Consider the following 26,009-nt stretch of genomic DNA (forward strand, 5'->3'; position numbering starts at 1 on the left):
ATTAAAGTTTAAAATACACTTTAAAAGAGTTTATGTTCAAGAAAATACACGTTGAAACAGTTTATATTAAAGAAATTACATGTTGAAACAGTTTATATTAAAGAAATTACAGATTGATATTTATGACAGTATGTGTATATATATATGTCGGTGTTTATGATGATGATGGTGTTCATGATGATGGATGATGATGATGATGATGATGATGGTGTTCATGATGATGATGATGGTGTTTATGATGATGATGATGATGGTGTTCATGATGATGATGATGGTGTTTATGATGATGATGATGATGGTGTTCATGATGATGATGGTGTTCATGATGATGATGATGGTGTTTATGATGATGATGATGATGGTGTTCATGATGATGATGATGATGGTGTTCATGATGATGATGATGATGGTGTTTATGATGATGATGATGGTGTTCATGATGATGATGATGATGGTGTTTATGATGATGATGATGGTATTCATGATGATGTTGGTGTTCATGATGATGATGATGGTGTTCATGATGATGATGATGATGGTGTTTATGATGATGATGATGATGGTGTTCATGATGATGATGATGATGGTGTTCATGATGATGATGATGATGGTGTTTATGATGATGATGATGGTATTCATGATGATGTTGGTGTTCATGATGATGATGATGGTGTTCATGATGATGATGATGATGGTGTTTATGATGATGATGATGGTATTCATGATGATGTTGGTGTTTATGATGATGATGATTGTGGTCATGATGATGGTGTTTATGATGATGATGATGATGATGATGGTGTTCATGATGATGATGATGGTGTTCATGATGATGATGATGATGGTGTTTATGATGATGATAGTGTTCATGATGATGGTGTTTATGATGATGATGGTGTTCATGATGATGATGGTGTTCATGATGATGATGGTGTTCATGATGATGATGATGGTGTTTATGATGATGATGATGGTGTTCATGATGATGGTGTTTATGATGATGATGGTGTTCATGATGATGATGATGGTGTTCATGATGATGGTGTTTATGATGATGATGATGATGGTGTTCATGATGATGATGATGGTGTTTATGATGATGGTGTTTGTGATGATGATGGTGTTCATGATGATGTTGTTTATGATGATGATGATGGTGTTTATGATGATGATGATGATGATGATGATGGTGTTCATGATGATGGTGTTTATGATGATGATGATGATGATGATGGTGTTTATGATGATGATGATGATGATGGTTTTCTTGATGATGATGGTGTTTATGATGATGGTGTTCATGATGATGGTGTTTATGATGATGATGATGGTGTTTATGATGATGGTGTTTATGATAATGATGGTATTCATGATGATGATGATGATGATGATGGCGTTTAGATTAGATTAGATTAGATGTAACTTTATTAATCCCTTGGGAACACTTCCTCAGGGAAATGTTTATGATAATGATGGTGTTCATGATGATGATGATTGTGTTTAGATTAGATTAGATTAGATTAGATGTAACTTTGTTAATCCCTTGGGAACACTTCCTCAGGGAAATGTTTATGATGATGATGGTGTTCATGATGATGATGATTGTGTTTAGATTAGATTAGATTAGATTAGATGTAACTTTATTAATCCCTTGGGAACACTTCCTCAGGGAAATGTTTATGATGATGATGGTGTTCATGATGATGATGATTGTGTTTAGATTAGATTAGATTAGATTAGATTAGATGTAACTTTGTTAATCCCTTGGGAACACTTCCTCAGGGAAATGTTTATGATGATGATGGTGTTCATGATGATGATGATTGTGTTTAGATTAGATTAGATTAGGTTAGGTGTAACTTTATTAATCCCTTGGGAACACTTCCTCAGGGAAATGTTTATGATGATGATGGTTTTCATGATGATGATGATGATGATGATGATTGTCTGCAGCAGCAGGTGGTCTCTCTGTTAAAATCCAATAAGGACCTTTACGTTTTCAATCCGTATGACCTCACGTCTAATCCGGATGTTTGAGATTTCCCCGAGCAGGTCGTTGTCTTCGATCCTCCAAATCCTCCAAACGTCCTCAGATCATCAGATTAGAGACAGAAAGACCAGTAAACTGGTTTAAACTGGTTTAACTGGTTAATCTGGGGAGCAACATAAAGACATCAGTTTCTGCCTCCGCTCCTCATCCTCACTCCTCATCCTCACTTCATCTTCCCTTCATCCTGACTTCATCATCTTTACAGCCTGGAGAAAAGGCTCAGAAACACCCCTCATCTCTTCATCACTACATCGTCTCACCTTCAAAGGACGAAGAGTCACATCAACAAAGGTGTGTTTTTGATTTCCAGTCATTGTGTTAGTTTGACTTCACATGTTTTAATCAGATACAGAGACTTCCTCCTTATGTCGAGTCGTGAGGTCTTCGAGTTGCTGAGTCATCATTTGTGTCAGTTGTTTGTTGTCACGTTTGTTTTGAACTCAGTTCCTGTCCGTCTGACTCTGAGTGGATGAAGTTCACCTACAGAGCCGAGGTCGTATCATGACCAGACTGAGAGTTTCAGATGAAGTATGGGTATGATACGACCTCAGTTAGGAGGTGATTTACCGCCGTTGCCACCATCAGCATCATGACATCATCTCTCTGTACACTGTGAGAATTTAAACAGGGTGTTTAAATCATGATGTGAAGCTGTAAGCGAGTTCATCAACCAGCATGTGGAGAATGACGAGGAACATTTTCAGTTTGAATTCACTCAGTATTCACAACTTTATACACAGAGCACCTGGAGGAAACCCACACTGACACGGGGAGAACATGTCAGAGCACCTGGAGGAAATCCACACTGACACGGGGAGAACATGTCAGAGCACCTGGAGGAAACCCACGCTGACACGGGGAGAACATGTCAGAGCACCTGGAGGAAACCCACGCTGACACAGGGAGAACATGTCAGAGCACCTGGAGGAAATCCACACTGACACAGGGAGAACATGTCAGAGCACCTGGAGGAAACCCACGCTGACACGGGGAGAACGTCAGCTCCGCACAGAAGGACTCCCCCACCCTGGGTTCAAACCAGGAACCCTCTGTGAGGCGACAACGCTAAGATTTTTAAATAAAGTTTGTGTCTGTTTATAAACACGGTCAGACTAAATTAAAGGTTTTAAATAAAGTTTTGTGTCTGTTTATAAACATGGTCAATTTAAATTAAAGTTTTTAAATAAAGGTTTTTGTATGTTTATAAACACGGTCAGATTAAATTAAAGGTTTTAAATAAAGTTTTTTGTATGATTATAAACACGGTCAGATTAAATTAAAGTTTTTAAATAAAGGTTGTTGTATGTTTATAAACACGGTCAGATTAAATTAAAGGTTTTAAATAAAGGTTTTTGTCTGATTATAAACACGGTCAGATTAAATGAAAGGTTTTAAATAAAGTTTTGTGTCTGTTTATAAACACAGTCAGTTTAAATAAAAGGTTTTAAATAAAGTTTTGTGTCTGTTTATAAACGGTGGACAATTTGGAGGCTCTCACCCAGTACCAACTGGCAGTTGATGACCTGGTCACAACCTTCAGTGAGAAATCACTAGAACTAAACATCCTAAAGACTAAGGAGTTGTGCTGTGGGGGCAGAAACAAAGCAGTAATCTCACCTCAGCTTTTTAAACCTCTGCACATTCAGGGAGAGCCGGTGGAACAGGTGGAGTGCCACAAATATCTGGGGACACAGATGGACACCTGCCTGTCTTTTCAAACACACTCAGACACAATTTACAATAAAGCAATACAGCCTCCATCTTCTCAGGAAACTGAGAAACTTCAATGTCAGTAAAAAGATCTTAATGATGGTCTACCGGTCACTCATAGAATCCATTCTCACCTTCAATATCACCTCCTGGTACAACTTTCTCACCAACAAACAGAAAACAAAACTCTCAAGGATCACAAATCAAGCCAGCAAAATAATCGGTTCACCACAAACTCCACTGCTCCATCTGTATGAGCGCTCTGTGATCAGGAAAGCCACCCTGATCACAGATGAACCCTCTCATCCCCTCCATCACTCATTCAGTCTCCTCCCATTAGGCAGGAGATACAAAGTCCCACTGGCCAGAAAAACAATTTACAAAAAATCATTCATTCCAACTGCAATAACAGCCCTCAACAGCAGAGGAATTACAGTGCTTTGATCATGACTTGCTGCTGATCCTTTTCTTTTAAATGTCAATGTTTTGTATATGTACCTTTTTTGCGTGTTTTTTTAGATCATGTAAATGTCTTGGATGTGCTTTAAATGTCTTCTGTGTGTGTGTAAATCTAGTGTTGAGCCCTGTTGAAGACAAATTTCTGTTGCCTTTTGGTTCCAGACAATGAAGTTTTCTATTCTATTCTATTTCTAAACAGGGTCAGATTAAATTAAAGGTGCTAAATAAAGTTTGTGTCTGTTTATAAACACAGTCAGTTTAAATTAAAGTTTTCAAACAAAGTTTTGTGTCTGTTTATAAACACGGTCAGATTAAATTAAAGGTTTTAAATAAAGTTTTGTGTCTGTTTTGTGTGTGTTTAAATAAAGTGTTTGTATGTTTATAAACACGGTCAGATTAAATTAAAGGTTTTAAATAAAGTTTTGTGTCTGTTTTGTGTGTGTTTAAATAAAGTGTTTGTATGTTTATAAACACGGTCAGATTAAATTAAAGGTTTTAAATAAAGTTTTGTGTCTGTTTTGTGTGTGTTTAAATAAAGTGTTTGTATGTTTATAAACACGGTCAGATTAAATTAAAGGTTTTAAATAAATTTTTGTGTCTGTTTATAAACACAGTCAGTTTAAATTAAAATTTTTAAATAAAGTTTTGTGTCTGTTTATAAACACGGTCAGCTTAAATTAAAGGTTTTAAATAAAGTTTTGTGTCTGTTTTGTGTGTGTTTAAATAAAGTGTTTTGTATGTTTATAAACACAGTCAGATTAAATTAAAGGTTTTAAATAAAGTTTTGTGTCTGATTATAAACACGGTCAGATTAAATTAAAGGTTTTAAATAAAGTTTTGTGTCTGTTTATAAACATGGTCAGATTAAATAAAAGTTTTAAATAACGTTTTGTGTCTGTTTATGAACAGGGTCAGATTAAATAAAAGTTGTTAAATAAAGTTTTGTGTCTGTTTATAAACACAGTCAGATTAAATTAAAGGTTTTTAAATAAAGTTTTGTGTCTGTTTATAAACACGGTCAGATTAAATTAAAAGTTTTAAATAACGTTTTTTGTCTGTTTATAAACAGGGTCAGATTAAATTAAAGGTGTTAAATAAAGTTTTGTGTCTGTTTATAAACACAGTCAGTTTAAATTAAAGGTTTTAAATAAAATTTTGTGTCTGTTTATAAACACGGTCAGTTTAAATTAAAGGTTTTAAATAAAGTTTTGTGTCTGTTTATAAACACGGTCAGTTTAAATTAAAGGTTTTAAATAAAATTTTGTGTCTGTTTATAAACATGGTCATATTAAATTAAAGGTTTTAAATATAGTTTTGTGTCTGTTTATAAACAGGGTCAGATTAAATTAAAGGTGTTAAAGTTTTGTGTCTGTTTTGTGTGTGTTTAAACAAAGTGTTTTGTATGTTTATAAACACAGTCAGATTAAATTAAAGGTTTTAAATAAAGTTTTGTGTCTGTTTATAAACATGGTCAGATTAAATAAAAGTTTTAAATAACGTTTTTTGTATGTTTATAAACAGGGTCAGATTAAATGAAAGGTGATAAATAAAGTTTTGTGTCTGTTTATAAACACAGTCAGTGTAAATTAAAGTTTTTAAATAAAGTTTTGTGTCTGTTTATGAACACAGTCAAATTAAATAAAAGTTTTAAATAAAGTTTTGTCTTTATCTATAAACACAGAATGAATTGAAGGTTTTTTTAAATAAAGTTTTTTTGAATGGGGATCTGTGTGCGGTGTCGTCCCATCCTGACAGAGCGGAACTAATGTTTGTGCCCGTGTTTCCGGTCGGCAGAGGGAACTCTGTGCGAGATGGCGGTCGACACACAGACCGTGTAGGACTCTGTCAGCTCCGCCGTGCTGCCCGTGAACTTTCTGCCTTATCTCATCCCTGATTCGGACCGAGCCATGGAGGGGGGCAAACCGAACCTGGCCCTGGTCTACCAGGCGGTCCAGGCCCTGTACCACGACCCGGACCCGTCCGGGAAGGAGCGAGCCTCGGTGTGGCTCGGAGAGCTCCAGAGATCGGTAAGAAAATGGGAGAGGCCGTGCCGGGGGAGCGGGGGAGGCGGTTAGGGGGACGGAGGGGTGTGTGTGGTTGGAAGTTAATGTACCTGCGTGGACCGGGTTTTAATGTTTTACCTGTTTAATAAAGGACAGGTGAGCCTAACTGCGCAGGCTCAGAGGAACCGGAGGTTTACGTTAGCATGGTAGCTAAGCTAGGCTAGCTAAATGAATGGATGAAAACACAAACTGTAAATAGGTGTGTGTGTGTGTGTGTGTGTGTGTGTGTGTGTGTGTGTGTGTGACGTCATGATTAATGAGTTCACCATGAAGTCAGAGGATTTAATGCTGTGACGTTTGTCAGTGTTTCATCAGACGGAGAATGTGAATGTTTTTAATTCTCAGAGGAGTTCAACAGGCCCGTGTTGCTAGCTCTCTTAGCATGTAGCATGGCTAATGTTTCCGACTCCATGAGACAAACACACAGCTAAAGTTAGTCTGTCTCTCGTTAACAGACATGTGATCTCTCAACCAAACTCTGTTCATAAATCTATCAGTTATTGGTTATCTGCTGTCAGAGACAACATGATGCTAACATGAACATCACACAGCTAAAGTTAGTCTGTAGTTACCAGACAGGTTAGCTCAGCTATAGACGGTCTGCTGTCAGAGACAACATGATGTTAACATGAACCATCGCACAGCTAACGTTAGTCTGTAGTTACCAGACAGGTTAGCTCAGCTATAGACGGTCTGCTGTCAGAGACAACATGATGTTAACATGAACATCACACAGCTAAAGTTAGTCTGTAGTTACCAGACAGGTTAGCTCAGCTATAGACGGTCTGCTGTCAGAGATAACATGATGTTAACATGAACATCACACAGCTAAAGTTAGTCTGTAGTTACCAGACAGGTTAGCTCAGCTATAGACGGTCTGCTGTCAGAGACAACATGATGTTAACATGAACATCACACAGCTAAAGTTAGTCTGTAGTTACCAGACAGGTTAGCTCAGCTATAGACGGTCTGCTGTCAGAGACAACATGATGTTAACATGAACCATCACACAGCTAAAGTTAGTCTGTAGTTACCAGACAGGTTAGCTCAGCTATAGACGGTCTGCTGTCAGAGACAACATGATGTTAACATGAACCATCGCACAGCTAACGTTAGTCTGTAGTTACCAGACAGGTTAGCTCAGCTATAGACGGTCTGCTGTCAGAGACAACATGATGTTAACATGAACCATCGCACAGCTAAAGTTAGTCTGCAGTTACCAGACAGGTTAGCTCAGCTATAGACAGTCTGCTGTCAGAGACAACATGATGTTAACATGAACCATCGCACAGCTAACGTTAGTCTGCAGTTACCAGACAGGTTAGCTCAGCTATAGACGGTCTGCTGTCAGAGACAACATGATGTTAACATGAACCATCGCACAGCTAAAGTTAGTCTGCAGTTACCAGACAGGTTAGCTCAGCTATAGACGGTCTGCTGTTAGAGGCAACATGATGCTAACATGAACATCACACAGCTAACGTTAGTCTGTAGTTACCAGACAGGTTAGCTCAGCTATAGACGGTCTGCTGTCAGAGACAACATGATGTTAACATGAACCATCGCACAGCTAACGTTAGTCTGTAGTTACCAGACAGGTTAGCTCAGCTATAGACGGTCTGCTGTCAGAGACAACATGATGTTAACATGAACATCACACAGCTAAAGTTAGTCTGTAGTTACCAGACAGGTTAGCTCAGCTATAGACGGTCTGCTGTCAGAGATAACATGATGTTAACATGAACATCACACAGCTAAAGTTAGTCTGTAGTTACCAGACAGGTTAGCTCAGCTATAGACGGTCTGCTGTCAGAGACAACATGATGTTAACATGAACATCACACAGCTAAAGTTAGTCTGTAGTTACCAGACAGGTTAGCTCAGCTATAGACGGTCTGCTGTCAGAGACAACATGATGTTAACATGAACCATCACACAGCTAAAGTTAGTCTGTAGTTACCAGACAGGTTAGCTCAGCTATAGACGGTCTGCTGTCAGAGACAACATGATGTTAACATGAACCATCGCACAGCTAACGTTAGTCTGTAGTTACCAGACAGGTTAGCTCAGCTATAGACGGTCTGCTGTCAGAGACAACATGATGTTAACATGAACCATCGCACAGCTAAAGTTAGTCTGCAGTTACCAGACAGGTTAGCTCAGCTATAGACAGTCTGCTGTCAGAGACAACATGATGTTAACATGAACCATCGCACAGCTAACGTTAGTCTGCAGTTACCAGACAGGTTAGCTCAGCTATAGACGGTCTGCTGTCAGAGACAACATGATGTTAACATGAACCATCGCACAGCTAAAGTTAGTCTGCAGTTACCAGACAGGTTAGCTCAGCTATAGACGGTCTGCTGTTAGAGGCAACATGATGCTAACATGAACATCACACAGCTAACGTTAGTCTGTAGTTACCAGACAGGTTAGCTCAGCTATAGACGGTCTGCTGTCAGAGACAACATGATGTTAACATGAACCATCGCACAGCTAACGTTAGTCTGTAGTTACCAGACAGGTTAGCTCAGCTATAGACGGTCTGCTGTCAGAGACAACATGATGTTAACATGAACCATCGCACAGCTAACGTTAGTCTGCAGTTACCAGACAGGTTAGCTCAGCTATAGACGGTCTGCTGTCAGAGACAACATGATGTTAACATGAACCATCGCACAGCTAACGTTAGTCTGCAGTTACCAGACAGGTTAGCTCAGCTATAGACGGTCTGCTGTCAGAGACAACATGATGTTAACATGAACCATCGCACAGCTAAAGTTAGTCTGCAGTTACCAGACAGGTTAGCTCAGCTATAGACGGTCTGCTGTTAGAGGCAACATGATGCTAACATGAACATCACACAGCTAACGTTAGTCTGTAGTTACCAGACAGGTTAGCTCAGCTATAGACGGTCTGCTGTCAGAGACAACATGATGTTAACATGAACCATCGCACAGCTAACGTTAGTCTGTAGTTACCAGACAGGTTAGCTCAGCTATAGACGGTCTGCTGTCAGAGACAACATGATGTTAACATGAACCATCGCACAGCTAACATTAGTCTGCAGTTACCAGACAGGTTAGCTCAGCTATAGACGGTCTGCTGTCAGAGACAACATGATGTTAACATGAACCATCACGCAGCTAAAGTTATTCTGTAGTTACCAGACAGGTTAGCTCAGCTATAGACGGTCTGCTGTCAGAGACAACATGATGCTAACATGAACCATCATGCAGCTAAAGTTAGTCTGTAGTTACCAGACAGGTTAGCTCAGCTATAGACGGTCTGCTGTCAGAGACAACATGATGTTAACATGAACCATCACACAGCTAAAGTTAGTCTGTAGTTACCAGACAGGTTAGCTCAGCTACAGACAGTCTGCTGTCAGAGACAACATGATGCTGACATAAACCATCGCACAGCTAAAGTTAGTCTGTAGTTACCAGACAGGTTAGCTCAGCTATAGACGGTCTGCTGTCAGAGACAACATGATGTTAACATGAACCATCACACAGCTAAGGTTAGTCTGTAGTTACCAGACAGGTTAGCTCAGCTATAGACGGTCTGCTGTCAGAGACAACATGATGCTAACATGAACCATCGCACAGCTAAAGTTAAGTCTGTAGTTACCAGATAGGTTAGCTCAGCTATAGACGGTCTGCTGTCAGAGACAACATGATGTTAACATGAACCATCGTACAGCTAAAGTTAGTCTGTAGTTACCAGACAGGTTAGCTCAGCTATAGACGGTCTGCTGTCAGAGACAACATGATGTTAACATGAACCATCGTACAGCTAAAGTTAGTCTGTAGTTACCAGACAGGTTAGCTCAGCTATAGACAGTCTGCTGTCAGAGGCAACATGATGTTAACATGAACCATCACGCAGCTAAAGTTAGTCTGTAGTTACCAGACAGGTTAGCTCAGCTATAGACGGTCTGCTGTCAGAGACAACATGATGTTAACATGAACCATCGCACAGCTAAAGTTAGTCTGTAGTTACCAGATAGGTTAGCTCAGCTATAGACGGTCTGCTGTCAGAGACAACATGATGTTAACATGAACCATCGCACAGCTAAAGTTAGTCTGTAGTTACCAGATAGGTTAGCTCAGCTATAGAAGGTCTGCTGTCAGAGACAACATGATGTTAACATGAACCATCGTACAGCTAAAGTTAGTCTGTAGTTACCAGACAGGTTAGCTCAGCTATAGACGGTCTGCTGTCAGAGGCAACATGATGTTAACATGAACCATCACGCAGCTAAAGTTAGTCTGTAGTTACCAGACAGGTTAGCTCAACTATAGATGGTCTGCTGTCAGAGACAACATGATGTTAACATGAACCATCACGCAGCTTAAGTTAGTCTGTAGTTACCAGACAGGTTAGCTCAGGTATAGACGGTCTGCTGTCAGAGACAACATGATGTTAACATGGACCATCACGCAGCTAAAGTTAGTCTGTAGTTACCAGACAGGTTAGCTCAGCTATAGACGGTCTGCTGTCAGAGACAACATGATGCTAACATGAACCATCACACAGCTAAAGTTAGTCTGTAGTTACCAGACAGGTTAGCTCAGCTATAGACGGTCTGCTGTCAGAGACAACATGATGCTAACATGAACCATCGCACAGCTAAACTTAGTCTGTAGTTACCAGACAGGTTAGCTCAGGTATAGAAGGTCTGCTGTCAGAGACAACATGATGTTAACATGAACCATCGCACAGCTAAAGTTAGTCTGTAGTTACCAGATAGGTTAGCTCAGCTATAGAAGGTCTGCTGTCAGAGACAACATGATGTTAACATGAACCATCACACAGCTAAGGTTAGTCTGTAGTTACCAGACAGGTTAGCTCAGCTATAGACGGTCTGCTGTCAGAGACAACATGATGCTAACATGAACCATCGCACAGCTAAAGTTAGTCTGTAGTTACCAGATAGGTTAGCTCAGCTATAGACGGTCTGCTGTCAGAGACAACATGATGTTAACATGAACCATCGTACAGCTAAAGTTAGTCTGTAGTTACCAGACAGGTTAGCTCAGCTATAGACGGTCTGCTGTCAGAGACAACATGATGTTAACATGAACCATCGCACAGCTAAAGTTAGTCTGTAGTTACCAGATAGGTTAGCTCAGCTATAGACGGTCTGCTGTCAGAGACAACATGATGTTAACATGAACCATCGCACAGCTAAAGTTAGTCTGTAGTTACCAGATAGGTTAGCTCAGCTATAGAAGGTCTGCTGTCAGAGACAACATGATGTTAACATGAACCATCGTACAGCTAAAGTTAGTCTGTAGTTACCAGACAGGTTAGCTCAGCTATAGACGGTCTGCTGTCAGAGACAACATGATGTTAACATGAACCATCACGCAGCTAAAGTTAGTCTGTAGTTACCAGACAGGTTAGCTCAACTATAGACGGTCTGCTGTCAGAGACAACATGATGTTAACATGAACCATCACGCAGCTTAAGTTAGTCTGTAGTTACCAGACAGGTTAGCTCAGGTATAGACGGTCTGCTGTCAGAGACAACATGATGTTAACATGGACCATCACGCAGCTAAAGTTAGTCTGTAGTTACCAGACAGGTTAGCTCAGCTATAGACGGTCTGCTGTCAGAGACAACATGATGCTAACATGAACCATCGCACAGCTAAAGTTAGTCTGTAGTTACCAGACAGGTTAGCTCAGCTATAGACGGTCTGCTGTCAGAGACAACATGATGCTAACATGAACCATCGCACAGCTAAAGTTAGTCTGTAGTTACCAGACAGGTTAGCTCAGGTATAGAAGGTCTGCTGTCAGAGACAACATGATGTTAACATGAACCATCGCACAGCTAAAGTTAGTCTGTAGTTACCAGATAGGTTAGCTCAGCTATAGAAGGTCTGCTGTCAGAGACAACATGATGTTAACATGAACCATCACACAGCTAAGGTTAGTCTGTAGTTACCAGACAGGTTAGCTCAGCTATAGACGGTCTGCTGTCAGAGACAACATGATGCTAACATGAACCATCGCACAGCTAAAGTTAGTCTGTAGTTACCAGATAGGTTAGCTCAGCTATAGACGGTCTGCTGTCAGAGACAACATGATGTTAACATGAACCATCGTACAGCTAAAGTTAGTCTGTAGTTACCAGACAGGTTAGCTCAGCTATAGACGGTCTGCTGTCAGAGACAACATGATGTTAACATGAACCATCGCACAGCTAAAGTTAGTCTGTAGTTACCAGATAGGTTAGCTCAGCTATAGACGGTCTGCTGTCAGAGACAACATGATGTTAACATGAACCATCGCACAGCTAAAGTTAGTCTGTAGTTACCAGATAGGTTAGCTCAGCTATAGAAGGTCTGCTGTCAGAGACAACATGATGTTAACATGAACCATCGTACAGCTAAAGTTAGTCTGTAGTTACCAGACAGGTTAGCTCAGCTATAGACGGTCTGCTGTCAGAGACAACATGATGTTAACATGAACCATCACGCAGCTAAAGTTAGTCTGTAGTTACCAGACAGGTTAGCTCAACTATAGACGGTCTGCTGTCAGAGACAACATGATGTTAACATGAACCATCACGCAGCTAAAGTTAGTCTGTAGTTACCAGACAGGTTAGCTCAACTATAGACGGTCTGCTGTCAGAGACAACATGATGTTAACATGAACCATCACGCAGCTTAAGTTAGTCTGTAGTTACCAGACAGGTTAGCTCAGGTATAGACGGTCTGCTGTCAGAGACAACATGATGTTAACATGGACCATCACGCAGCTAAAGTTAGTCTGTAGTTACCAGACAGGTTAGCTCAGCTATAGACGGTCTGCTGTCAGAGACAACATGATGCTAACATGAACCATCACACAGCTAAAGTTAGTCTGTAGTTACCAGACAGGTTAGCTCAGCTATAGACGGTCTGCTGTCAGAGACAACATGATGCTAAGATGAACCATCGCACAGCTAAAGTTAGTCTGTAGTTACCAGACAGGTTAGCTCAGGTATAGAAGGTCTGCTGTCAGAGACAACATGATGTTAACATGAACCATCGTACAGCTAAAGTTAGTCTGTAGTTACCAGACAGGTTAGCTCAGCTATAGACGGTCTGCTGTCAGAGACAACATGATGTTAACATGAACCATCGTACAGCTAAAGTTAGTCTGTAGTTACCAGACAGGTTAGCTCAGCTATAGACGGTCTGCTGTCAGAGACAACATGATGTTAACATGAACCATCGTACAGCTAAAGTTAGTCTGTAGTTACCAGACAGGTTAGCTCAGCTATAGACGGTCTGCTGTCAGAGGCAACATGATGTTAACATGAACCATCATGCAGCTAAAGTTAGTCTGTAGTTACCAGACAGGTTAGCTCAGCTATAGACGGTCTGCTGTCAGAGACAACATGATGTTAACATGAGCCATCGCACAGCTAAAGTTAGTCTGTAGTTACCAGATAGGTTAGCTCAGCTATAGACGGTCTGCTGTCAGAGACAACATGATGTTAACATGAACCATCGCACAGCTAAAGTTAGTCTGTAGTTACCAGATAGGTTAGCTCAGCTATAGAAGGTCTGCTGTCAGAGACAACATGATGTTAACATGAACCATCGTACAGCTAAAGTTAGTCTGTAGTTACCAGACAGGTTAGCTCAGCTATAGACGGTCTGCTGTCAGAGGCAACATGATGTTAACATGAACCATCACGCAGCTAAAGTTAGTCTGTAGTTACCAGACAGGTTAGCTCAACTATAGACGGTCTGCTGTCAGAGACAACATGATGTTAACATGAACCATCACGCAGCTTAAGTTAGTCTGTAGTTACCAGACAGGTTAGCTCAGGTATAGACGGTCTGCTGTCAGAGACAACATGATGTTAACATGGACCATCACGCAGCTAAAGTTAGTCTGTAGTTACCAGACAGGTTAGCTCAGCTATAGACGGTCTGCTGTCAGAGACAACATGATGCTAACATGAACCATCACACAGCTAAAGTTAGTCTGTAGTTACCAGACAGGTTAGCTCAGCTATAGACGGTCTGCTGTCAGAGACAACATGATGCTAACATGAACCATCGCACAGCTAAACTTAGTCTGTAGTTACCAGACAGGTTAGCTCAGGTATAGAAGGTCTGCTGTCAGAGACAACATGATGTTAACATGAACCATCGTACAGCTAAAGTTAGTCTGTAGTTACCAGACAGGTTAGCTCAGCTATAGACGGTCTGCTGTCAGAGACAACATGATGTTAACATGAACCATCACGCAGCTAAAGTTAGTCTGTAGTTACCAGACAGGTTAGCTCAGCTATAGACGGTCTGCTGTCAGAGACAACATGATGTTAACATGAACCATCACGCAGCTTAAGTTAGTCTGTAGTTACCAGACAGGTTAGCTCAGCTATAGACGGTCTGCTGTCAGAGACAACATGATGCTAACATGAACCATCACGCAGCTAAAGTTAGTCTGTAGTTACCAGACAGGTTAGCTCAGCTATAGACGGTCTGCTGTCAGAGACAACATGATGCTAACATGAACCATCACACAGCTAAAGTTAGTCTGTAGTTACCAGACAGGTTAGCTCAGCTATAGACGGTCTGCTGTCAGAGACAACATGATGCTAACATGAACCATCACGCAGCTAAAGTTAGTCTGTAGTTACCAGACAGGTTAGCTCAGCTATAGACGGTCTGCTGTCAGAGACAACATGATGTTAACATGAACCATCGTACAGCTAAAGTTAGTCTGTAGTTACCAGACAGGTTAGCTCAGCTACAGACAGTCTGCTGTCAGAGACAACATGATGCTGACATAAACCATCGCACAGCTAAAGTTAGTCTGTAGTTACCAGACAGGTTAGCTCAGCTATAGACGGTCTGCTGTCAGAAACAACATGATGTTAACATGAACCATCGTACAGCTAAAGTTAGTCTGTAGTTACCAGACAGGTTAGCTCAGCTATAGACAGTCTGCTGTCAGAGGCAACATGATGTTAACATGAACCATCACGCAGCTAAAGTTAGTCTGTAGTTACCAGACAGGTTAGCTCAACTATAGACGGTCTGCTGTCAGAGACAACATGATGCTAAGATGAACCATCACACAGCTAAAGGTAGTCTGTAGTTACCAGACAGGTTAGCTCAGGTATAGACGGTCTGCTGTCAGAGACAACATGATGCTGACATAAACCATCGCACAGCTAAAGTTAGTCTGTAGTTACCAGACAGGTTAGCTCAGCTATAGACGGTCTGCTGTCAGAGACAACATGATGCTGACATAAACCATCGCACAGCTAAAGTTAGTCTGTAGTTACCAGACAGGTTAGCTCAGCTATAGACGGTCTGCTGTCAGAGACAACATGATGCTAAGATGAACCATCACACAGCTAAAAGTAGTCTGTAGTTACCAGACAGGTTAGCTCAGCTATAGACAGTCTGCTGTCAGAGACAACATGATGTTAACATGAACCATCGTACAGCTAAAGTTAGTCTGTAGTTACCAGACAGGCAGGGTTCAACGCTAAGGTTTTTTTTCAAGTTGGTCAGAGATCTACTTGCCCGAAGTCAGTTTTTACTTGCCCTATAAAAATTGTTTAATTAAACGGCTATCAAATAACAAAGACTGCAGTTGTTTTTATGTTATGTAATCTTTATTCACACTGTATTTATTAATTAAAACAACATATGTCATGTATTGTAGCTTAATTCCTACACAAATATGACAGTGTCAGGGCTTAAAGTGAAAAATTTGTCAATCATTCTCCGTCTATAATTTTGCGCCCTACTTGAGCCATGCCCACCTCTATTTATTTTTCACCCCTCTCTCCAGTTCTGTTGTATTAACACCGGGTTTAATATATTTTGCTTCCATCTCTCTGCCCTGCTCTACTGTACTTCAACGCTACTTAGCTCTCTCTCTATTCTACCAGTAGACTACCACATCCACCTGTTGCACAAAACGCACACAGCAGTGTTTCCCCTAGGATGGAGTTGTAGCAGTGGAGGTGAAGCACACGCATGAAAAATAATTTTCACATGCGTGAAACTTTTTTGTATGCTTGCAAAGCACAGCCTGCTGGGGTGTTTCTGTGTATCTACTGGCACCAGAAGGGCTCTTTAGGACTAAGTACATACAGTACATGTGTGCACAGTATGAGCAGGTGAAATGTCTGTCTAGCTTACATATGAGGTGTCTCAAGATTTAGGAACATACAATTTTATTGAATATAATAAAGTAAAAAGTCACTTGACATGCTGTTTTGTGCTATGACCTATTTAAGTGTTGGAAGTTGTTATTTACGTGACAACGCCTGAACGCAACACAAGCTCACCATGAGTGCCGCGCTGCTGTGCGAGCAGCGTGTTTGTGCGTAACAGCAGTCTGTTGGTTATTTACACACTGTCCATTTCAGTAACTAGCGTGCTCACCTGTGTGAGTGGCGGAACTCTGCTGTGCGCGATACAGAGAGCAGAGGAGAATTGTTAACGCGTGACCATGTAGAGACAGAAATGACACGACGGCATAACACCATAAATAGTATATTGTTATGTTATTATATGAAGCGTCTGTCGCGCAAAATAATATCAATGGAGGCTGTGGGCAGGACATTGTTACACAGCTGTGCCTGTGACTTCAGGCAGAGAGACCGCTGCATCAGAGCCGAAGAGCACGGTTTAAAATACATTTATTTTATCAATTAGTTATTAACTTTTACTATTTTTGGCAACTTGCCCAATCGGGCAAGTGAGTTGTTAGTTTACATGCCCGACCGTGAGTTTTACTTGCCCCGGGCAATCGGGCAATCCTTATTGTTGAGCCCTGTGAAGTGTTGTGTTATCATCAGTGTGTACACATGAAGTGTTGTTATCATCAGTGTGAACACATGAAGTGTTGTGTTGTTATCATCAGTGTGAACACATGAAGTGTTGTGTTGTTATCATTAGTGTGAAAACATGAAGTGTTGTGTTATCAGTGTGAAAACATGAAGTGTTGTGTTGTTATCATCAGTATGAACACATGAAGTGTTGTGTTGCTATCTTCAGTGTGAACACATGAAGTGTTGTTGTTATCATCAGTGTAAAAACAAGTGTTATGTTGTTATCAGTGTGAACACATTAAGTGTTGTTGTTATCAGTGTGAACACATGAAGTGTTGTGTTGCTATCTTCAGTGTGAACACATGAAGTGTTGTGTTATCATCAGTGTGAACACATGACGTGTTATGTTGTTGTTGTTATCATCAGTGTGAACACATGAAGTGTTGTGTTATTCTCATCAGTGTGAACACATGAAGTGTTGTGTTGTTATCAGTGTGAACACATGAAGTGTTGTGTTGTTATCAGTGTGAAAACATGAAGTGTTATGTTGTTATCATTAGTGTGAACACATGAAGTGTTGTGGTGTTGGTATCATCAGTGTGAAAACATGTAGTGTTACGTTGTTGTTATCATCAGTGTGAACACATTAAGTGTTGTGTTGTTATCATCAGTGTGAAAACATGAAGTGTTATGTTGTTGTTGTTATCATTAGTGTGAACACATGAAGTGTTGTGTTGTTATCATCAGTATGAACACATGAAGTGTTGTGTTGCTATCTTCAGTGTGAACACATGAAGTGTTGTTGTTATCATCAGTGTAAAAACAAGTGTTATGTTGTTATCAGTGTGAACACATTAAGTGTTGTTGTTATCAGTGTGAACACATGAAGTGTTGTGTTGCTATCTTCAGTGTGAACACATGAAGTGTTGTGTTATCATCAGTGTGAACACATGACGTGTTATGTTGTTGTTGTTATCATCAGTGTGAACACATGAAGTGTTGTGTTATTCTCATCAGTGTGAACACATGAAGTGTTGTGTTGTTATCAGTGTGAACACATGAAGTGTTGTGTTGTTATCAGTGTGAAAACATGAAGTGTTATGTTGTTATCATTAGTGTGAACACATGAAGTGTTGTGGTGTTGGTATCATCAGTGTGAAAACATGTAGTGTTACGTTGTTGTTATCATCAGTGTGAACACATTAAGTGTTGTGTTGTTATCATCAGTGTGAAAACATGAAGTGTTATGTTGTTGTTGTTATCATTAGTGTGAACACATGAAGTGTTGTGTTGTTATCATCAATATGAACACATGAAGTGTTGTGTTGTTATCATCAATGTGAACACATGAAGTGTTGTATAATTACACTAACCCTATCATCTCTCACTGTTTATAAAAACAGGAAACACTTAATTTATTCAGAACTTTATCAAAAAGTTTTTATTTACTGATAAAAAGATAAAATCAGAGTAAACAGGAAGAACATTGAAATAACTTTAATAACAGGATGTTTTCAGGAAGGATTTAAACATAGACATATATACATAGACGCCGCATCAAGTGCCTGAGCGTGTCCTCGCCGGCCACCATCCTGGATGGGTCTCGCTTCGCCTCCACAGTGCATTCACTTCTATTGAGGAAGAAGCTGTATGCACAAGTAAAATAGAATAACTCACTGAATTTTCAACTGATTTTCACGAGGTTTGGTTTGTTACAAATGGCACACATGTAGTTCCTTCCAGATCCTTCCTCAATAGAAGTGAATGCACTGTGGAGGCGAAGCGAGACCCATCCAAGATGGCGGCCGGCGAGGACGTCGGCTCTGATAGGCAGCGGCAGTCAATGCACCGTCTATGTATATATGTCTATGGGATTTAAAGGGCGCACACGTGTCACATCAGAGGGTCTTTGCTTCATGTGGAACCTGCAGCAGGAGCTAATAGGTTCGTTTGAGATGAGCCAGGCCTGCGCAGATTCGATCACTGGCGATCGGCGCACAATGCATGCCGGTTAGTTTTGTGTCCGACTTCATCCCGACTTGCTCTGACGTAGGGGTGTGCGATATGACGATATTAGAAGGATTTGAAGGATTAGAATGTGTTGACAATCTGACAAAGCAGAGAGATCGTAGAATCGTCTATAGGGCACATTCTATGCATTGCAGTTCTATGCGGGCGCACAGACGCATCAGAAGTTTCACTGGCACCTGACCAACCAATCATAGAGAACTACGAGCAGTGCAGTGGATTTCTTACTAGCTACTAGCTGTAGCCTCCAAGTTTGGTTGTGTAGCGGCAAGCCATGGCTGAAAATGAAAGCAAAACGGAGGAGTTAGTCCCTAAAAAGAACTCCACCTCCATCGTATGGAATTAGTTTGGCTTTTCCCCAAACGACAAGGCGCAAACAACGGTGATTGCACAGACACGGTTTGCACGTCAGATGGCAACACAACGAACCTTGCAAGTATCTGTGTATTCCAGCAACAAGTGCTCCCTCAGAACGAGTCTTCAGCACAGGTGGAAACATAGTAATTTGCCAAAGGGTTACTCTTAAGCCATATAAAGTTGACAAATCGGTTTTCCTGGCTTGAAATCTGTGACTGTAATCTAACATAATGTGTCTCCTAAGAAGGAGACAAAAACTCTGACAAGATGTCTGAATAATAATATGTTCTAAAAAGGAACCCCGACTAGTTAGACATGTAGGGCTCAATAAGCCACAATTTTTCTATTGTACTAAAATATGTTGTTAGAAAGACATGAAATGTTGTCATTGCTTTAAAATTCTTCAATGTTTACAACGTATTTTTACCACAGGAGGCCGCCATTATTTTACTCGCGCAATGCATGCCGGGGTGATGACATAGAATGGTTGCTCTGTGAGTTGTTTACCTGACGGCTGCTGCTACCTGACGCTATTACCAGAGAAAATGACACCTTGCGCTGCATTCGGATGTAATTTCCAGTCTACAGACAACAAGGGAACTGATGTAAGTTTACACGTTTCCTAGTGATAAGAAGAGGAGAAAGCAGTGGAAAAGTGCTTGTGGACGAACAGAACTTCCTAAAGACCCGCGACTCTGTTCTCGCCACTTCTCCCTAGATGATTTTGAGGCCTTTAGTCGACCAGAGCTGCTAAAGGAGCTAACGTGTACTGCTGGGTATAAATGTCGACTTAAACAAAATGCCGTGCCGACAATTTTCTCACATAAGGAGTCTAAACGCCCTCAGGAGGGGAGTGAAATGCGTGCAAAAAAAACGGCAAAAACAGGAGACGCTGGATGCTCTCTTGTGCCGCAAAGAACCCGCTGCTGCTGCTGTAGCTTCTGAAGGTGAACCGTCGGCCACACCACTGGTTATGGAGGAAGCTGACAGTCCACCCGTTCAACCTGTTCAATCTGTAAGTGTAAGTGTACAGTGTTCTCCAAGTAAGTCCGATGCAGAGACTCAGACGGATAATGTTAAAGACACGTCGGATGCAGCGAGTCATGTGCTGTGATGCACGGGATATCTTCAACAATGATCAAACTCGTAAGCATCTTGTCAGTGTGTTTTACTGTGTATCACAACGTATAAAGCATACGACAGTGGTGGATGCTAATCTCTGAGATCATTGATATTGGATGACATTTTACGGTACCTTGAACAGCTGCAGAGAAAAATTGAAGCTCCTGACAACACACACTCTCTCGCTTGGTTGTCATGGAGATGCAGTTTCCGCACTGACACCAGCTGTTTTGTCCCACTCGCACCTCATGTCTCTGTTCGTCTACTACATCTTCATGTTCTTCCTGTATATTTTCTGTGTTGTCCTCCTCGCTAGCTTGTCACTCGGGTTCAAATTGAACACATTTTTCACATTACTATATCACCGTTAAGACTAATCTGATGTTTGTAAAGTCTATAAACACAATGATTGAACAAACATTACTATTTCTGTGTGCACGTTTTATAATTAATAACATGGTTATTATAGATTAGCTGGGCTAACCATTAGCTGTTAGCCGTTAGCGGTGTCTGTAATAACTCAATAACTCAATAAACGGTCCATGAAAAAATTATTTTTTCCAGCGGATGTCTTAATTACAACATGATTGAGCTAACTGGAACAGTTTCATGTTGTATCCGACAACGGGAGGCTTTTAACAGATGACGTTCTGATGTTAGCTTTGCTGCTAGTGTTAACGTTAGCTGTCCCTGTCAGCTGCAGCCACTGATGCTTTCTAGACATCGTGATTTCCCAAAACTGAATAAATACCACACATAGCAACACAAAACTGCTTTGCTAGCTCAATTATGTTGTAACGGCTGGGTGGTTGATGCATACATGCTGATTCAGGTGCTATCAGAGCCGATCCCAGCATCACTATGGCTTAATGATCAACTCAGTCAATTAAAACAACCTGTCCTGTGTTAGGAGTGTATGTCGCTGACAGAAGAAAGAAAGAAAGAAAAGGGAAAAAAAGATAGAAAAGCAGCGTACACCTCACATATTTATTTCTCACAGGTGAGCACACGTGTGGCTGGCATGCAGAAGCACCGTCTGTGTGTCTGTGTGTCGAGGGTGCGAGCCGCAGCTTCAGCTGCTCAGGTAGAGAGGCTGTGTAGCCCGGTGTGTTTTTTCACTGATTCGGTTCTGCGGGTTCTCTGCTGGTACACTGGAGACGGGGATCAAGCAGTTTGTCTCACTCGGGATAGATTTTTTTGCTTTTTGCTTTTTTGGTTCATAGTTTATGATTGACATGCGATTTATTCGCGTTTAGAGGGAATAAATTTCCGTTGTAACGGAAACGTGGGCACAGTTATCTATACAAAATACACAGACTAACTAACTAACTAACTAACTAACTGATTGACTAACATAAACAATTGAAAATTGAAAAAAATTAGCTTGCACCGTTAGCTCCGGTAAGGGAAAGCATGAGGGAAAGCGGCTGACCGGAACATGGAAGTTGATCACTATTTACTTCGGTGTTTGAAAATATGGTGGATACAGACTCTACATTCAGTGAATGAGTCCGGTGCTAGGCTGTTTGTAGTCCGCGTGATATTGATCAATCACGTTTGAGCCGGTTACAGTTTTTAACAGGTTAAACGGTCCGTGCGGTGAATTAACGAGGCGGAACATAATTGGCGTCACTGCAAACTCTGAATCCATCGCAATGGATCAGCATATTCAATCAATCAATCAATTTTATTTATAAAGCCCAATATCACAAATCACAATTTGCCTCACAGGGCTTTATAGCATACAACATCCCTCTGTCCTTATGACCCTCACAGCTGATCAGGAAAAACTCCCCAAAAAAACCCTTTAACGGGGAAAAACGGTAGAAACCTCAGGAAGAGCAACTGAGGAGGGATCCCTCTTCCAGGACGGACAGACGTGCAATAGATGTCGTACAGAACAGATCAGCATAATACATTAACAGTAATCCATATGACACAATGAGAGAGAGAGAGAGAGAGAGAGAGAGAGAGAGATGCAGGACAGACGGTAATGACAGTAGCTTACAACAACATTAATGAAAGTAATAATATTATAATTATAGTTCTGGCTACTGTGGTACAATATGTTGAAAGTATATATTAATATCTGATATTTACTTATATATTAACGGAGGTCGGAAACAGAAATTCGCCTCCTCTGCCCAAATGCCAAAAAATCGGGGGTCTGCCCCCAGAGGCTGTATCACCGTCTGCCGGAAGTCAGACGCCGAATACAGCCGATGGGATCCAAGAATGGCTCTCCACAGACTGCACCGCCTGGCTCTCACCTGATCTAAAAGCTGATTGGTTCAGATGTTGACTCAACAATATGACGTTTTAGATAAACTTTTCATTTTTGTTGAATTTTAGAGATTAAGATTGTATTTGTCTGATTTGAAGGTTTATTCTGTAACAGAAAACATGTTGTGTGACTGATGGTGAAGTTTAGTTGTCACAGACTAAATACATTCATCATAAACTATACAGTCTACTGTGTATTAACACTGGACGCTTTAATTATTGAAGTATTTAGCAACACAGAGACTGGTGGTCAGTGAGATGTGAGGATTCTTAAAATAATGTGTACAGATGTGAAGCCCTGACTGTGTCTGACTGAGCCTTAATGAAAGCTGTTGTCTTGTATTTTTTTTCCTCTGAAAATATTAACCTTATATTCAAACACACTTTATTCAACCTGTGTAGTTGAGGGGACAGGTCAAACTGATATGATGCTGATTTACAGCAGAGTTCATGAACCATGAACATACAGATCACCTGTAAAGCATTTTAATAAATTAATCTATCATAATTAAAACAACTGGAGACTGAAAACAAACTGATGGGTCTGATCACTTTTTTAATGAATTGACATCATTCCAGACAGGATGTAAGTGTATCTGTGACTTCCTGTACGGACTGAAGGCTGCTGGAAACTGTCGGGAAACTGTCCGACTTCACTGCAGCTTTTTGTCACCGCCCCCGCTGTGGCCGCCTGCTCTCGTCTACTTTCCAGGCGAGGAGCAGTTCATCTCGAACGAGCCTATTATAAAACCTGCTGCAGCTCAGGTGTAAACAGGTGTAATGACATCACTTCCTGTCCCACAGATGTATGCGTGGGAGATCTCAGACCAGCTGCTGCAGCTCAAACAGGATGTGGAGTCGTGTTACTTCGCTGCTCAGACGATGAAGATGAAGATCCAGACGTCGTTCTACGAGCTTCCCCCTGAGACCCACAATGCACTGCGAGACTCACTCCTGACTCACATCCAGAACCTCAAAGACCTGTCGCCCATCATTGTCACACAGGTAACATGGGTTTTACAGGTGACATGTCTGACCTTCAGGTTCCTTCTGAGTCAAGGTCTCTGCTTGAACCAGAACAAACTGGTCAGCGGAACAAACCTTTTTGACCAATCAGGGTCGAGTTCTGTGAATTGTCGGTATGACCTGATCACAGAGGTTACATTAAGGTTACATTAACGGAACATTAACGGTACATTAAGCTTACATTAACAGTACATTTAGGTTACATTAAGGTTACATCACCGGTACATTAAGCTTACATTAACGGTACATTTAGGTTACATTAAGGTTACATTAACAGTACATTAAGATTACATTAACGGTACATTAAGATTACATTAACGGTACATTTAGGTTACATTAAGGTTACATTAATGGTACATTAAGCTTACATTAAGGTTACATTAACGGTAAATTAAGGTTACTGGGCGGTATGACCTAAAATTCATATCACGGTATAAATCGAATCCCTTCACGGTTATGGTATATATCGCGGTACAAATTTAAGTGTAAAAGTTATAATAGAATTGTTTCTGAATGGGTTTTGTAGTCCCTTAGCAAAGCTAAATTGATAAAAAAAAACAACAACAACAAAAGGAGCACGGCTCTGGCCGCATTTTCCTGACCGAAGACGACCCGAGTGCGAGACAATTATAACTGAACATGGCACTAATGGAGCGGAGCCTGTGTTGCATTCAGGCGTTGTCACGTAAATAACAATTTGCAGCACTTGAACAGGCCGTAGCACAACACAGCAGTATGTCAAGTGGGCTGAACCCGAGCAAAATACAGTCAAATACCGCGAAACCGATATGATTTTCAAAAAAACGTGATATGACAATTTTGTCATACCGCCCAGCCCTAGGTTACATTAACATTATCATTGATCTGATTGATCTGATTGGTTCTGATTGATCTGATTGGTTCTGATCAGTAACATCTTTAATCTGACACAACGACAGACTGTAACTCAATACTGCAACATGATGACATCACAGGAGGACATTTGTTTCATCAGCTTCTGGTTTTACAACCGTCAGGATCTCTGTTGTTTCTTTGTTTCATCAGACAGGAACATTAAAACTGAGACGGCAGAGACAGTCTGTTCTCTGTCCTCTGATCTCTGATCTATGTCCTCTGACCTCTGTCCTTTGATCTCTGTCCTCTGACCTCTGTCCTCTGACCTCTTTCCTCTGATCTCTGTCCTCTGACCTCTTTCCTCTGACCTCTTTCCTCTGATCTCTGTCCTCTGACCTCTTTCCTCTGACCTCTGTCCTCTGATCTCTGTCCACTGATCTCTGATCTCTGTCCTTTGACCTCTGTCCACTGATCTCTGATCTCTGTCCTTTGACTCAACTCAACTCAGCTCAACTCAACTTTATTTATACAGCACTTTAAAAACAACCACAGCTGAAACAAAATGCTATACAAAAAAAACATAAGACAAACAATAGAAACAATGAAACAGTAAAACAAGAGCAGAGTCTCACACTGGGTTAAAAGCTAAGGAGTAAAAATGGGTTTTAAGACTGGTTTTAAAAACAGACAGTGAGGGGGCCAGTCTAATGTGGAGAGGTAAATAGTTCCACAATCTGGGAGCCGCTACAGTAAAGGCTCTATCCCTTCTGAGCTTCCGCTTAGACCTCGGTACATCCAGGAACAGCTGATCAGCTGACCTGAGGCACAGAGCAGGAGCGTAGGGAGGGAGCGGTAAGGCGGGGGAAGACCATTTAAAGATTTAAAAACAAATAAAAGAATCTTAAAATGAACTCTAAAGTGCACGGGCAGCCAGTGGAGGGAGGCCAGAATGGGCGTAATGTGTTCCCCTCTTACGTGCTCCAGTTAAGAGCCGAGCAGCAGCGTTCTGAACCAACTGAAGACGTGCGAGGGAAGACTGGCTGACTCCAAAATAAAGTGCATTACAGTAATCGTGCCGGGACATGATGAAGGCATGGATTACTATTTCAGAGTGCTGTTGTGCAAGAAAAGGCTTCGCCTTTGCCAGCTGCCTAAGGTGAAAGAAGCTGGACTTAACTACTGCACCAATTTGACACTCCAATTTAAAATCACTGTCCATCTTAAAACCCAAGTTAGACACTGTTGGCTTCACATATAGTGCCAAGGGG

The 26,009-nt window shown here is 41.0% G+C and overlaps 1 protein-coding gene across 1 annotated transcript in view; it reads left to right on the forward strand.

Moving 5' to 3' along the window:
* The first annotated feature begins 5,990 nt into the window (after positions 1-5,990).
* Positions 5,991-26,009, forward strand: part of tnpo3 (transportin 3) — a 37,022-nt gene continuing 17,003 nt past the window's right edge. The window contains exons 1-2 of the mRNA XM_078165104.1: positions 5,991-6,246; positions 23,686-23,886. Of these exons, the coding sequence (XP_078021230.1) occupies positions 6,127-6,246; positions 23,686-23,886 (321 nt within the window). The 5' untranslated portion in view covers positions 5,991-6,126. The remainder of the gene's footprint in view (positions 6,247-23,685; positions 23,887-26,009) is intronic.

This window comes from Epinephelus lanceolatus, chromosome 23, assembly GCF_041903045.1.
Source record: "Epinephelus lanceolatus isolate andai-2023 chromosome 23, ASM4190304v1, whole genome shotgun sequence".
In the NCBI taxonomy this organism is placed as follows: Eukaryota; Metazoa; Chordata; class Actinopteri; order Perciformes; family Serranidae; genus Epinephelus; species Epinephelus lanceolatus.